Below are 13781 nucleotides of genomic sequence, written 5' to 3'. Positions count from 1 at the left end.
CAAATTGTCAATCTGAATCGCTAATGTTGGTACTTTGTGCGGTGTCATGCTTAAAAATTACTCAACCACATATTATTGTCAGCAAAATCCACAAGAACAATGCTTGAAGGTAATTTTATTAGAGGCTACTAAAACAATTTTGATCATCAGTTCTGCAGGCCATCGTTGCTACATTGCGTGGACGTTTTTGAAGGAACATTGACCGGAACATCGAATCACCAACTCATAATGTTGCTTAACATAAAGAAACGAGAAAACAGTACTGACTTAATGACTTCTAATGAAACTTTCTCATCGTATCCAAGGTTATCATTCTTCATGTAACCAAAGTCCTATAACTGAACACCACCGGGGATGGAAATGACGGCGATATTGAATAGATAGCCGATCAGAAGTGTCCCAAGCTGTATACTAGAATCCAGGCAAGCTGTAAAACAGAAAGAAACGGAAATGAGAAAAAGGTAAGAGACTAAAAGAAACGCATTGATCTTAATTTATTTGAGAAGGTAGTCTCAAGGGGCAAGAGGCGATATAAGTTTGAAAACTACCAGAAAAAGAGTTATGGAAGCAAAAAGCCCCTCTTGGAGGAGAGCTCCATGGCCACCAAAGTCTTCTTCGTCAACCTTTAGTACCATTGCGTAGTAGCCATATATAATTCCAGTCGATATTACCAAAAAACTGTGAAAAAAAAAGTCCACCACATAAAGATTAAGAAAATATATGACACTAGTTTGGAGAAAAAGAAAATTGTTATCTTAAGATGGTGGAAGCATATGATACATAAGAGAAAACTCAAAACCATCGAATCATATTTCTCAAACACGTAGATGGGAAGCAAGGACATCCAACTCAGGCATTTGTTCTTCTCTCTTGGCCTGAAACTAAGAGATAAGTTGTCTGTGTGAATCTAAATTGTATTACATGCCTGCGTAAACCTATCAAGTTGGTACGGTAAATTGAAAACTGTCTGCACTAAGTCCCCCTAAAGTTGAGGTAATTCTCTCTTTCCGAGAACTACAATATTGCAGAAAACAATTTGATGAATGCTCCAGCTTTACAGTTGAACTCACGAAGGTAACTCTTCATTTAATATGTCGATTTTGAAAGAAACTCTCTAAAATTATAATGCTCTAGTGTTCATATAGGCCATTAAGATTCTAGGCAATGACGGGAAGCTGAAGTTCTACACCCCTATGATTAAATAGGATTCCTGAAGTCTTCAAAGTAACACCGACGACCTAGAGAATCTAAGTTTCAGCATACTTACTCATATGTTTTATGATCCAAATATTGGGCAGTACAAAATGAGTTTTAAGTCCCATTACCACTGATTTCTTAACACTAAGCAAACAATGTTACATTTGGGCAAATTCCTTGCCAAGATTTGATTTGATGGGTTCCTAATGATCCTCAAGTTAAATGAGCTGATCACTGATTAGCAACACAAACATATGATGATTAAGCGTAAACGGTAACTATGACAAGCAATTAAGGTGTCCAACCATCAACTTACATGACGAACCATATGCCTCCGACCAATGGTATTGCACCCCACAGTAGCCCACATGCGAGGGCCATTGCTTGTCGAATCCAATGCAAGACATCTCCCAATTGATCCTGCACACACACACACACACAGAGTAAATCATTCAAGTTAGCCATGAGAAATATTAACCAATGCAGAATTTTATTAATTTTCTGCTCGTTATATTCAATAAATTTGACCGTTTCAATATTGGCCTTCAATTCCAAAATTTCAGAAACGCATTGTAAATTCCGATGCTTCAATAGATACCCAAGATTCAAACTTCTTTTTCTAGTTCGTTTTCTATCAAACTTTCTCGGCAACCAAACATATCATACTTTCTCGGGAACCAAACATATCGTACAATCTCGGGAAGTTGAAGTACCTTGTCCCAGGAAGCTTCCGGATCCAACAACTTGGCGAATTTGAACGGCGACAAGTGACCGTTCTGGTGCTGCGGCGGCTGCGGCTGTTGACCGTTCAATTTTACCGATTTCCCTTCTTTCATGCTTTGAAAAATCACAAAGTTTTATCCAAAACAATAACAATCAACCCAAAATCTTCACAAAATTCAGTGGCCTTCTGCCGAACTTGCAGAGGGATGATCGGAGCTCGTTAGGGTTTTTGGATTTGGCCGGAGAACAGAGAAAGAGAGAGAGGAAAGTGAATAAATTTGAAAAGCAAATAAAATTGAATAATTGAATAGAAAAATGGAATAGCTTCGCTGTAGATTGCGATTGGGACTTTGGGGTGTGGGCTATAGACTGCACGTGACATCACATTTCTCTCAAATCATTATAAAATTTTCAGTGAAGACGGCTTTTTACCACCGTTGTCATTATATAAATTGTTGTATATTTGAAATAAAAAAATTTGAAAAATCTAGAATCAGACGCCTCTCGGAAAAGGAATCGGCCAGAATTCTTTTTGGCATCTTAGGAATTCTATGATCGTAATCGTTTATTGTATATCGTGCAGTTAGTTTTTGTTAGGTATTATTCATATTTAATTTTAAATTTTAAAATTTGAAATGATTTCTGATCTCACGATATATGATGAACGGTTACGATCACAAAATCTTTAAAATTCACATAAAAAGAATCTCGCAATGATTGTTTTCCATTTTTAAGACCTTTTCAGATTATACATTTATTATTATTATTATTATTATTTTATCAAAGTTCAAACTTTTCAAGTTTCATTGAAACTTGAAAAAGATGTAATATTTACAATAGCTAGTCAAGCTTAGTCTGATACTGCACCAAACGCTTCATTAAGTCAATCCAATTTTATCTATTTAAGCCACTTTAATCTTTAAAACTAGTCCAATTCGAAATAATTTGGTATAACAAGCACCCTTAATTTATTGTTTTTTTTACAAAATCACATCCCTTCTTCAATTTGAGGATTCAATAATATCTAGTGTGGGTTGAAATTAATTTGATGAAATATAATGACCAATATATTTGGTATTATCTTACTCTTTGGTATGAATAAGATTTGGGATCAAATAGTCCTATGTAGGTATCTAGGTGAAGTATGCTAGAGATAGGTATGGAAATTCGTAGTCTTTGGTATTGTCTTAGTCTCGATCCAGTAGTGATTAAGTAGATACCAAAAGGATATTGAAATTGTGAGATTAAGGAGTAAGATATTACACTTTGATATACTTACTCGGAACTTTTGTAAGAGCACATACTTACTCGGAACTTTTCTTCTTTGAGTTTCTTAATTGTACAAGGAGTAAGATCTTCCAAATTTCGAGGACAAAATTTCTTTGAGTATCTTAAGTATCCACATTGTCAATTATTAAATTCATGTCATGTACCGTCATGAGTTTGATGGAAGTGTTAAAAAAAATATTAATATATAAGTTTATTTTAATATTTGGATTTTGTTTTTTAGTTTATGATTTAGGCCTAGTGGGTTTCTTAGGTTTTGATTATCTATAAATAGAGTTTGTAGTTTAGTATGATAAACAAATCAGTCGCAATGTAGTTTTTTTGGATTTTGTAACCGTTTCGACATTTTTGTTATTTAATAATATTTTTATTATTTTGTAATCTTGTTCGTCGCGTACTCTGATGTCAAGCAGTAGATCTAATTAACTAAAGGATTATATATATATATATATATATATATATATATATATATATATATATATTCATAGCAAGCGAGACTCGATACCCGATCGAGAACCACCAATGATGTCTGTCACGAATCGCGCTTGTCAAGAACGAGAAGAAACAAGCTCATTTTATTTCGAGTGAATTGTAGTAATGGTCCATCAACTTTAATCAAATTGGAGTAATTGTCCCTCAACTAAAAATTCATTACCATTGGTCTTTCAACTTATCAAAATGTGCAGCTATAGTCTTTTTCATCAATTTCGTCAAAATTTTGTCAAAATGAGTTATGTTGGAATAACCATTTATATAATTAGGGTCCCTCAACTCATTAAAGTGTGTAATTATGGTCATTTTCGTTAACTACGTAAAAAAATTTATCAAAACGAGTTATGTTGGAATGACCATTACTTCAATTCTGTTAAAGTTAAGGGACTATTTCTCCAGTTGAATTAAAGTTAAGGGACCAATGGTAATGGATTTTTAGTTGAGGGACCATAGCTACACGTTTTGATGAGTTGAGGGACCAATAGTAATGGATTTTTAGTTGAGGGACTATAGCTGCACATTTTGATGAGTTGAGGGACCAATAGTAATGAATTTTTAGTTGAGGGACCATTGCTCCAATTGAGTTAAAGTTAAGGGATCATAGCCACAATTTACTCTTTTTGAAATAGAAGGAAAAAGGAAGGGAGTGATAGAGAATGTGAGAGTTGGAAGTTTTTTTTTTTTAATTTTTTTTATATGATTAGAGATATGTTATGATCACATATAGGTGAGAATTTGAATAAAAAAAGCAAAATTTGGTTGTGTGAAATTACATTTCTGCCATATATTTTTTATTCATGTTCTATTTTAATTAGAGGGTTAAACTGGTAATTTCATAGGGTTTTTGTTGACAATGAGTGTTTTATTAATTAGTAGAGATATATATAGGGAAATGTTATTGACTTTCCAAAAATCTCACTCTACACTCCTGATAAGTGTATTTTTCTTTCCTAATATAGAAAGTTTAGAGTGTAGAATGAGATTTTTAGAGTGCTAATAACAATTACTTTCTTCTAGACAAGAGAATTAACAACACATTACAAACATTTAAGAGAAACTTACACCAAATTTGTTCAGCGAGTCCTTAAATGGCTGAATTTATTTACTAGTAGGCATACGTTTTAATTTATTTTTTGTTCCAAGATGAAATTTTCTCTCTTTCTTGGTAAGAGACGAGTCTTCAAGACTCCGTTGCTGTCATCTTCAAGTACTATGATATAAAACCACAAATTAAGAGGGTTATCGAAAACAGAACGTTCGATTTTCATGTATCTGCTCGCCTCTTTTTTTCACGTGACAGTTTTTGGGCAAATCTGCACAAATTATAAAACAAACAGACATATCACCCACATTTTTTGTTATGAAAGGGATCATAATGATTCTTGTGGGCACTCACCCTGCAATTGCGTCTTTGTATTTGCATGTCATGTCAGTTGGTTTATCATACCAGCCAGTGTCGAGGTTCATTGCACTGACAGTTTTTTCAAGGAGGTCAGTCCCAGCCTTCACAAGTTTTTTGAGATTTTCAGGACTTGAATCAGTCATATCAATTTCATCAGGTTTCAAGCCATCCTCCTGCAGCACGGATAACCAGCAAGTAAGAAGGTGTGTGCCTGCAGATCCGGAGACGACATTGAAGTAAAGCATGCATGGACATGGTTAAACAATCGAAAAATAAACCTGGATCCGGAGATAATTGTCATCAGAGCCGGAGACATTGAAGAAAGCAGACAGGTATACTTCAACCATGTTGACACTTGGAGTCGTAAGAACATCAATTAAAGGGATACTGCTGCTTTTTGGATTCACCAACCATTTCAAGATTCCCCACTCGTCGCGATTTCCGACTTCCAGCGTCGCACCCTTCTTTGCAGATCCAGTTCCCAGGGACAGAACCAGAAGCTTACTACTATCAATATGCAGGCGCTCTGCCCCACTTTTATTATCAGACTTCTCCTTGGCACTTTCAATGATTGCAAGCAGAGTCTGGAAACGTTGGTGACAGTGTAAGATGTTTGTTGAATATAATGCAATCTTCATGGAATTTGTTATAATTTATATATGGCATACACCATCATTAAGATCATCAAAATTAAGTATTAAAATTGTACAGCAGTACGTACGGGATTGTTGGCTGCAACACCACCATCGACTAGGTCATATTTTATTGTGCCCTGCTCAAATTTGTGAGGAGGGAGATAGAACGGTGCTGCAGATGTAGCAATGCAGACATCTCTTAGCAGAACATCCTTTGAGTGGTCTCGTTTTGCCTGCATGATGATTTATATGTTAACGAGTACTAATACTAGAGAAATAAACTCATATTATAGTAGACTTAGGCTAGTGTAGACTATGTTATCCATAAAAGAAACTCGAATATTAGTTATACAAAAATGCTTCGAAAACCATTACTAATCGAACCTTCAAGGTGGAGAAGACGACCGGATGGAGGTACTTCATATCACAACTGGGAATGATAATGTTGGTTAAGGTATCTCGAATCTTTGTTTCTCCAAGGGTCTGCACGATCTTGTTTCGCAGATAAACACCATCGAACTTTGGTCCCGTAAGCCGTAGAAAACCCTCCTGCAAATAGTTTCCTGCCAGCCTCTTCAACTTTCTAAAATTCTTCAAGAATATGCCGTCTGTTTCTCCCATTCTTTGTTGTTTAATTTTGGAAAAAATAAATAAATAGTAAGTACTAGATTTACCACGAGAAAACCCTCTTGAGAAATAGGTCTCAAGGGGTTCCCCGCTCTATTTCTCTTATTTTTTGTTGTTCAATTTTGAGTCGTGTCTTAAGAGCAATGTTGTAAAAGGCAAAGCATAGCAGAGGCGTTTTATGGATAGCATCGCCTAGGCGAAAGCCTTGAGTCATGAGGCAAAGCCTTATGAGACCTAAATAATTAGGGACTATTGTGGGTTATTTAAAAAAAAAAATATTAGATTTGGACAAAATGGCGTTGTTCTGCCCAAGTCTTAAAGAAAAATCATTCGTCTTCTACTTTGCGATCATCTTCTTCATGAAGACGCCGCCGTTGCAACTGAACAAAAAAAAAAATAGAAGGCAGAGCCTCAGAGGCCCAAGCCTTCGACTTTGAGGGGTCCCCATAATATTTCAAGCAAGGTTTTCAGCCGCCTCAAAACGCCCTAAGGCGCACCTCGACCATGTCTAGGCAAGCTGAAGTTCATATTATAGATTGTTGAATCCTGAGAAATAGATGTCTAACGAACTACAAGCACAAGAGTATGGGCGAAATTATGTTTTTAAAACATTGCATTTATGCACGCCTCAATCTCCATGTTCATCTATTTTTCTTACTTTCTCCCTAATTGTTTATAATAATCTTGTACACAATCGATGTTATGATTCTCTTTATGACTATTATCATTGGAATTCTTGTACTATTTCCACATTTTCTATTATTACTCCAACAATATATACGTACCTTGGCTCCTCCACAGAATTTGGTGGAGGGAAGAATTTTGGAGCCTCTTCAACAAAAAATTCAACTATTTTATTTGCTGCAAAAAGAGGTTTGTTTTTTTCATCTGGTTTGGTGAGCATGGTTGTGATAAGGCCTCCCGTGCTGGTTCCGGCAATGAAGTCGAAGTAGTCTGCAATCCTTGCATCTTCACCATCCAGTTTCTTTTGAAATTTTCATGCACACAGATGCGAGGAACAATATCAGTAACAATCAAGGTTCTAAAAAATGTTAGGCGCTAGTCGGGCAGCAAGGTGGGGCTTAGCATCCAGGCGGTTAGCAGATTTAAGCAAATATATTATATATGGCAAAAGATTGTTTACTACCCTCATGTTTCGTGGTTTTCAACATTTAATACATCAAGTTTATTTCATCTCAGAGTTATACCTAAAGTGTAAATTTTGGGACAGTCTCATACATTCGTTAGTCAAACTGTTAAGTCTCCCGTTAACTGTGATGTGGCGCCCATGTGGACAATGACTGGGTGCCACGTGTCATCCACATGGAAATTAAAAATAAATAAATAAAAAAAATATATTTTTTTTAAAAAAAACCTTCACCTTCCCCAAATCCCACCCGTGCCCACCCTCCCATCACCCACCTCTTCGTCTTCAACAAATCCCACCCTCCCATCACCATCTTCGACTCCACGCTCAGGAAGAAGAAGAAGAAGGAAGAACAAAAAAAAAAACCCCAAAAGAAGAAGAAGAAGGAAAAAAAAAACCCGGAAGAAAAAGAAGAAGAAGGAGGAAGAAGAAAAAAGGGAACCTAGTTCGTCCCCTCGAGGAAGAAGAAGAAAACGAATCCAGTTCGTCCACCCCCCCCCCCCAAAAAAAAAAACCCAACCCCCTGCAACCCAGAAGAAGAAGAAGAAGAAGAAGGAAGGAGGAAGAAGAAAAAAAAAGAAAAAAAAAGAGAAAACCGAACCCAGTTTGTCCACCCCCCAAAATCCAACCTCATGCAACCCACAAGAAGAAGAAGAAGAAGGAGGAGGAGGAGGAAGAAGAAAAAAAATAAAAAATAAAAAACTGAACCCAGTTTGTCCACCCAACCCCCTGCAACCCAGAAGAAGAAGAAGAAGAAGAATGAGGAAGAAAAAAAATATATAGAAAAGAAAGGGGAACCCGGTTCGTCCCCCCGAGGAAGAAGAAGAAGGAAAAAAAATTTCAAAAAATTTTGACGGGAAACAAATTGTAGGTACATGGTTGTGGGAAAAAAAAATTTGGGCGGGAATTTTTTTTTTTTTGAATTGAAATCCCTTCTCTAAAAAAAAATCCACGTGGACCCATGTGGCGCTCAGTCATTGTCCACATGGGTGTCACGTCACAGTTAACAAGAGACTTAACAGTTTGACTAACGGATGTATGAAACTGTCCCAAAATTTACACTTTAGGTATGACTCTGGGACGAAAAAAACTTGATGTACTAAATATTGAAAACCATAAAACTTCAGGGTAGTAAACAGAGTTTAACCCTATTATATATATTATAAATAAGTGTCTATTTATACTTAATGGGACACATAATTATATTAAGATACATAAATTGCAAAATAACTGATATATAAATTATAAAGTATTCAAATATATTGAGAACATGAGAAGCAAACATATAATGATCGTTTATTTCAGTATTAAACAAGTCTTTTATTTATTGAAAAAATAAATTGCAAAATAAAAGTTATCAATTTTCTATGTAAGTGAAAGTCGCGACTTAGGCGAACGCCTAAGCAAGTCTATCAGTTTCAAATGCCTAGGAATTAATCGGGGAGATACCCAACCATCTAGCACTTGGGCAATGCTAGACGGAGATTTTAGAATGGTAACAATTTGGTACATAATTAAAGAACATATTCAAGTTAGGAAGAACTAAGAATAAAAGGCGGGAACAGAGACAATATATATAACCTGGAGTTCGGATTCGAGACAGTCAAGTATGGTGGCCGGGATGATGCCTCTCACTCCTCCTCCGTCAATGCTGAGAATTGTGGTATATTTTCCACGATTAAATGCTGCCATTGTTGTCTGAGAAACTAATGTAGTTGGGAGCAATGGTATATGATGACCCTTATAATAAGGAGAACGAAAGGAGAAAGCATTTAATAGAACCCTAATCAGACGTGTAGTGGATAGATGAAGCGAAGTATATACCTCTTTGAGAAACTTTCCATTATCAGACATATGGTGGATGGATGGATGAAGCGAAGTATATATCTCTTTGAGAAGCTTTCTTTTATCAAACATGTAGTGAATAGAGGGATGAAGCGAAGTATATATCTCTTTGAAAAACTTTACATTATCAAATGTGTAGTAGATGAATGGATGAAACGAAGTATGTACACCTCTTTGAGAAGTTTTCCTTTAAAAATAACCTTTGTACGATTTAAGCCTTAATCTCTTTGAGAAAATTTCCAATCATCCGATTAGGCATTTGTGCAATGATTGACGAATAGGCTCTCTCTTTACGTGTCAATTAAGGCATTAATTATGCAATGATTAACGAATAGGAAAGCATCTCTCTTTTCATGTTAAAGCATTAATAACTAGGAACGGGCACGGGTCGGGCTGGGCCTACAATTAGAAGGACTGGACCGGACCCTGTTTGAAAATAAAGCGAGGCAGACTGGGTTATGTAATTGAAAATTAAAATTAGATCCGGACCTAATCCAACGTGTTTAAAACGGGCTAGTTCCTACCAAGTCCAATTTTTTTTTTTTATAAATTTGTGTATGGACTCAGGGGTCTAAATAAATCACTTGTCCAACGTGAGCGTGGTTGATGGATCAAGATTGCTATATTTGCAAGGGACACATTCGCAATGCAATGTCTGATGCCGAGTTCGATCTCTGCCATGATAATTATTCATGGTGATGTACGTGACTGAGTGTTATCTTCAATCTTTATAGGATGAATACTTACTCGGTGAATATTTCTTCTATCTTGGCTTAAAGCGTTAATGTTTTTACTCTTCAGTTTCTAGAAGACTAGCCGACATTCACCTCTTCCAGATTCTACGTAAAGCGGGAGCCTTGTGCATTGGATACAACATTTTTAGTTTCTACAAGACCGTCATATTAAAAAAAAACTACCAAAGTCCAAAAGCAATAATCAGAAAGACGAATGGCTGCAATGCGCCCAATATATATGGAGTCCCTTTGAGGAATACAAATTACCCCACCTGCACAGAGCATATAATAAAAAGGAAAACTAACGAAAAATGTTTGAAAACTTTTGAGTTTTAACGAAAATGGCAAAAATGTGTTGTAATTAAGTGAATGGTATCATAATTGATTTTTCAGAGTAAAAATGTGGTTTTTCGTTAAAGTGAACAGTAATGAAAATGTTTCGTTAAAACTCTCGTAAAAGGGACATGAATCATGAACAAGTATATCAATACAGTCATGCTCCTACTGCTGCACCATCTTTCGTGTAAGCTTCCTTTTGATCACTTTTCTAATACAATCCTTAACTATGAAACCTTACAATCTAAAAGTTTTTCGTTAAAGTTCCCATTTTAAGGATTTTTTACAATGAGATATTCTATTCTAAACTATCCTAATTTCCGAGCATTATAACGTCATCTAACCTAAAGGAAAGTTTGTATAGAAACATATGTATTTTACAATTATAACATGTAAAAAGTCCACCACATAAAATTAAGAAAATATATGACACTAAGAGATAAAGCGAAGTATATATCTCTTTGAGAAGCTTTCTTTTATTAGACGTGTAGTGGATTCATTGATGGATGAAGCGAAATATATATCTTTTTGAGAAGCTTTCCTTTATCAGACGTGTAGTGGATGGATGAAGCGAAGGATATATTTCTTTGAGAAGCTTTCCTTTATCAGACGTGTAGTGGATGCATGAAGCGAAGTATACATCTCTTTGAGAAGCTTTCCTTTACCATACATGTAGTGGATAGATGGATGGATAAAGCGAAGTATATATCTCTTTAAGAAGTTTTCTTTTATCAGACTTGTAGTGAATTGATGGATGAAATATACCTTTATAGAAATCCAACCATGAACATAAACAAAAATGACAAAGAACATTGGAAAATTAGTAGCCCTCTTACAAACTTACCAACCAAAAACTGCCTTGCTCCACTGTTCTAAACACTAATCTACACTACCCTTTTTGCTCAAATACCGCTAACTTCATTGATACGATAATGACAACATATTATTACAATAACGACAACAAATTGATACAATACTAATGATATTTTTAAGACAGTAAGAACAGTACATTGATAAGTATCAATATAATATGGAGTTCATTATAAATTAAAGTAAAACATATGAATTCATATCGACTATAAGTTAAGAGTATTTTGTAACAATTAAAAAATACGTGGCTAACTTGGATTGGTGTGTTTGTAAAGAAAAGGAATGAGTTTCAATCTATATCTTTGTGGTTAGAGTATGTAGATTGAGAGATTCAGATCGTTAAAAAAACAAAAAAGATGTTAACCATTCAAGTTTTGTATTTTTGTGAAGTGGACCAATAAGATTAATTGATTAATGAAGATCGTAAAATTGAAATTAAATGATCCGAATGCCTCAACTTTCAATTCCAGACAAAAAAATTCGGAGTGTATATCAATCCATGAAATAGGCTGCTAATCTCAATTTCCCAAAACAAACATTCCAACGCATGGGATGACCTCATTAAGGAGAAGAACACACGCGTTCCTAAAACGGAGCGCAACTACTAAACCGAAAATACGTCAGGTCCTCGCTGTAATCTGGAATTACAATTCTACCCCCATCTTCCCCCGCTCTCTCTCCAATTTCTGGGTTCTTCGTTTCTTAAATTTCCGTACGATTTTCGTACCCTTCTTTTTCCTTCATCCTTCCAATTTTCGAATTAGGGTTTGAACGATTCGCACAGAATCTAGAGAGAGAGATGGGTAGCCCAAAGAAGGATCAGAACAAGGGCTTATTCGTAGCCATGAGTTCTGGCCTCTCCATGTTCGGCAACGCCATGCACCGATCCGTCGGCGGGATAGCTTTTTTTTTTTTTTTTCCTTCCTTTCTTCCTCGTAATTCAATATTCCGCCTGAAAGTATCTTCCTTTAGAGGTGAATCATGGCGGCGGTGGCATATCCTGATTGTTTGCTTAATCTGTAGATATACTCTTAATCACTTTTTGATTTGGGTTCCGTGATTGGATTGAGCTGGGACATTTTGATCTTGCATGCGAAGACTGACGTATTTGGTTTTATGGGTTATCGATATGCAACTTTGTGAGTGAATTGCTGAATGGAGAGTTCTGTTTTCGATTTTCGTGGTTTGATTTGTAATTGTGAGTTTGAAGGTTTTAGGATGATTATTAAACTTGGATCCAATATATGTTTTTGAATTGATGTTCTGCAGCAGAGTTTATATACATTTTATTACACACACATGCAATAAACAAAGGCACTGGAAGTGGTGTTCTTGCTGTCCATGATGCAGCAGTCAAAATACACATGGAGTGACCTTGCTATCCACAATGCATGTGTCCTTGCTGTCCAGAACAATGATACATCTTCACATGCTAACCTAGCTGTCAAGGAATGTTTTATCCATGATAACATTCTTTCTGTCTAGGCTGTTATGTCAGTTTGAGCACTTTTAACACTTCCCCTCAAGTCTGAGCGTGAATGTTAATGACGCCCAACTTGCCTAGATGTGTTTGAAAAATAGGCGCACGAAGTGGCTTAGTAAACAAGTCTGCGACTTGTTCTCCTGTTCTGACATAGGAAGTTTTAATTTCTCCCCTTTCAATCCTCTCACGAACAGTGTGGCAATCGATCTCAATATGCTTTGTGCGTTCATGATACACAGGATTTGCAGCTACGTGTAAAGCCACTTGGTTGTCACAAAATAACCTTGCCGGTTGCGAATGCTCAACACGTAAATCTTCCAATAAATATCGCAGTCAACTTAATTCACAAGTAGCTGCAGCTATAGATCGATACTCCGCTTCAGCAGAGGAACGAGCTATTGTAACTTGTTTCTTGCTTTTCTAGGACACCAGTGACTTTCCAAGGAAGATACAATAACCAGTAACTGATCGATGAGTAATGAGGCAACGTGCCCAATCTGCATCACAGTAACCGATTAAATGCAATTCACTTTGGGAAGAAAACATTCAGCCTTGTCCAGGTGCTCCTTTGAGGTATCGAAGAAGTCGATACGCTGCATCGAGATGGTGTCGTTGTGGATCTTTCATGAACTGACTCAATGTGTTGACAGTGTATGCTATTTCTGGTCTTGTGATGGTCAAATAAATTAATTTTCCAACCAAGCGCCTATACCTCGCAGGTTCCTGTAGTGAAGTGCTACCTGTAAGGGTTATGACCAAATCGGCCTCCATTGGGACTTTCATGGGTTTAGCTCCAAGAAGGCCAGCCTCCTCCAATATGTCCAATGTATATTTTCGTTGGCAGATTGTGACTCCAGATTTGATCTTGCAACCTCAACTCCAAGGAAATATTTCAAAGGTCCAAGATCTTTAATTCGAAATTGGCTGCTGAGGAAGGCCTTTAGGTTCTTGATTTCTGCCTCATTGTTACCTGTAATCACCATGTCATCAACATATAATAATA

General features: G+C 36.2%; 2 protein-coding genes across 2 annotated transcripts; both read right to left on the bottom strand.

Annotated features, from left to right (window-relative positions):
* Positions 1–72: 72 nt before the first annotated feature.
* LOC126591174 (uncharacterized) lies at positions 73–2280 on the bottom strand. The gene is made up of 4 exons (XM_050256757.1): positions 1911–2280; positions 1514–1617; positions 549–678; positions 73–427 (listed from the first exon to the last, which is right to left on the bottom strand). The coding sequence occupies exons 1-4, from the start codon at positions 2031–2033 to the stop codon at positions 389–391; spliced, it is 396 nt and encodes a 131-aa protein (XP_050112714.1). The 5' UTR covers positions 2034–2280; the 3' UTR covers positions 73–388.
* Positions 2281–4725: 2445 nt separating this feature from the next.
* On the bottom strand, positions 4726–9379 carry LOC126591172 (patatin-like protein 2). Its single transcript, XM_050256754.1, has 8 exons — positions 9335–9379; positions 9092–9250; positions 7149–7348; positions 6121–6358; positions 5823–5969; positions 5380–5685; positions 5096–5274; positions 4726–5012 (listed from the first exon to the last, which is right to left on the bottom strand). Exons 1-8 carry the CDS (start codon positions 9362–9364, stop codon positions 4964–4966), a joined length of 1308 nt encoding a protein of 435 aa, XP_050112711.1. The 5' UTR covers positions 9365–9379; the 3' UTR covers positions 4726–4963.
* Between the last annotated feature and the right edge of the window lie 4402 nt (positions 9380–13781).

The sequence above is a fragment of the Malus sylvestris genome, chromosome 11, assembly GCF_916048215.2.
Source record: "Malus sylvestris chromosome 11, drMalSylv7.2, whole genome shotgun sequence".
Lineage (NCBI taxonomy): Eukaryota > Viridiplantae > Streptophyta > Magnoliopsida > Rosales > Rosaceae > Malus > Malus sylvestris.
The sequence above is the reverse complement of the archived record's forward strand: the minus strand, read 5'-3'. Positions and strand labels throughout refer to the sequence as shown.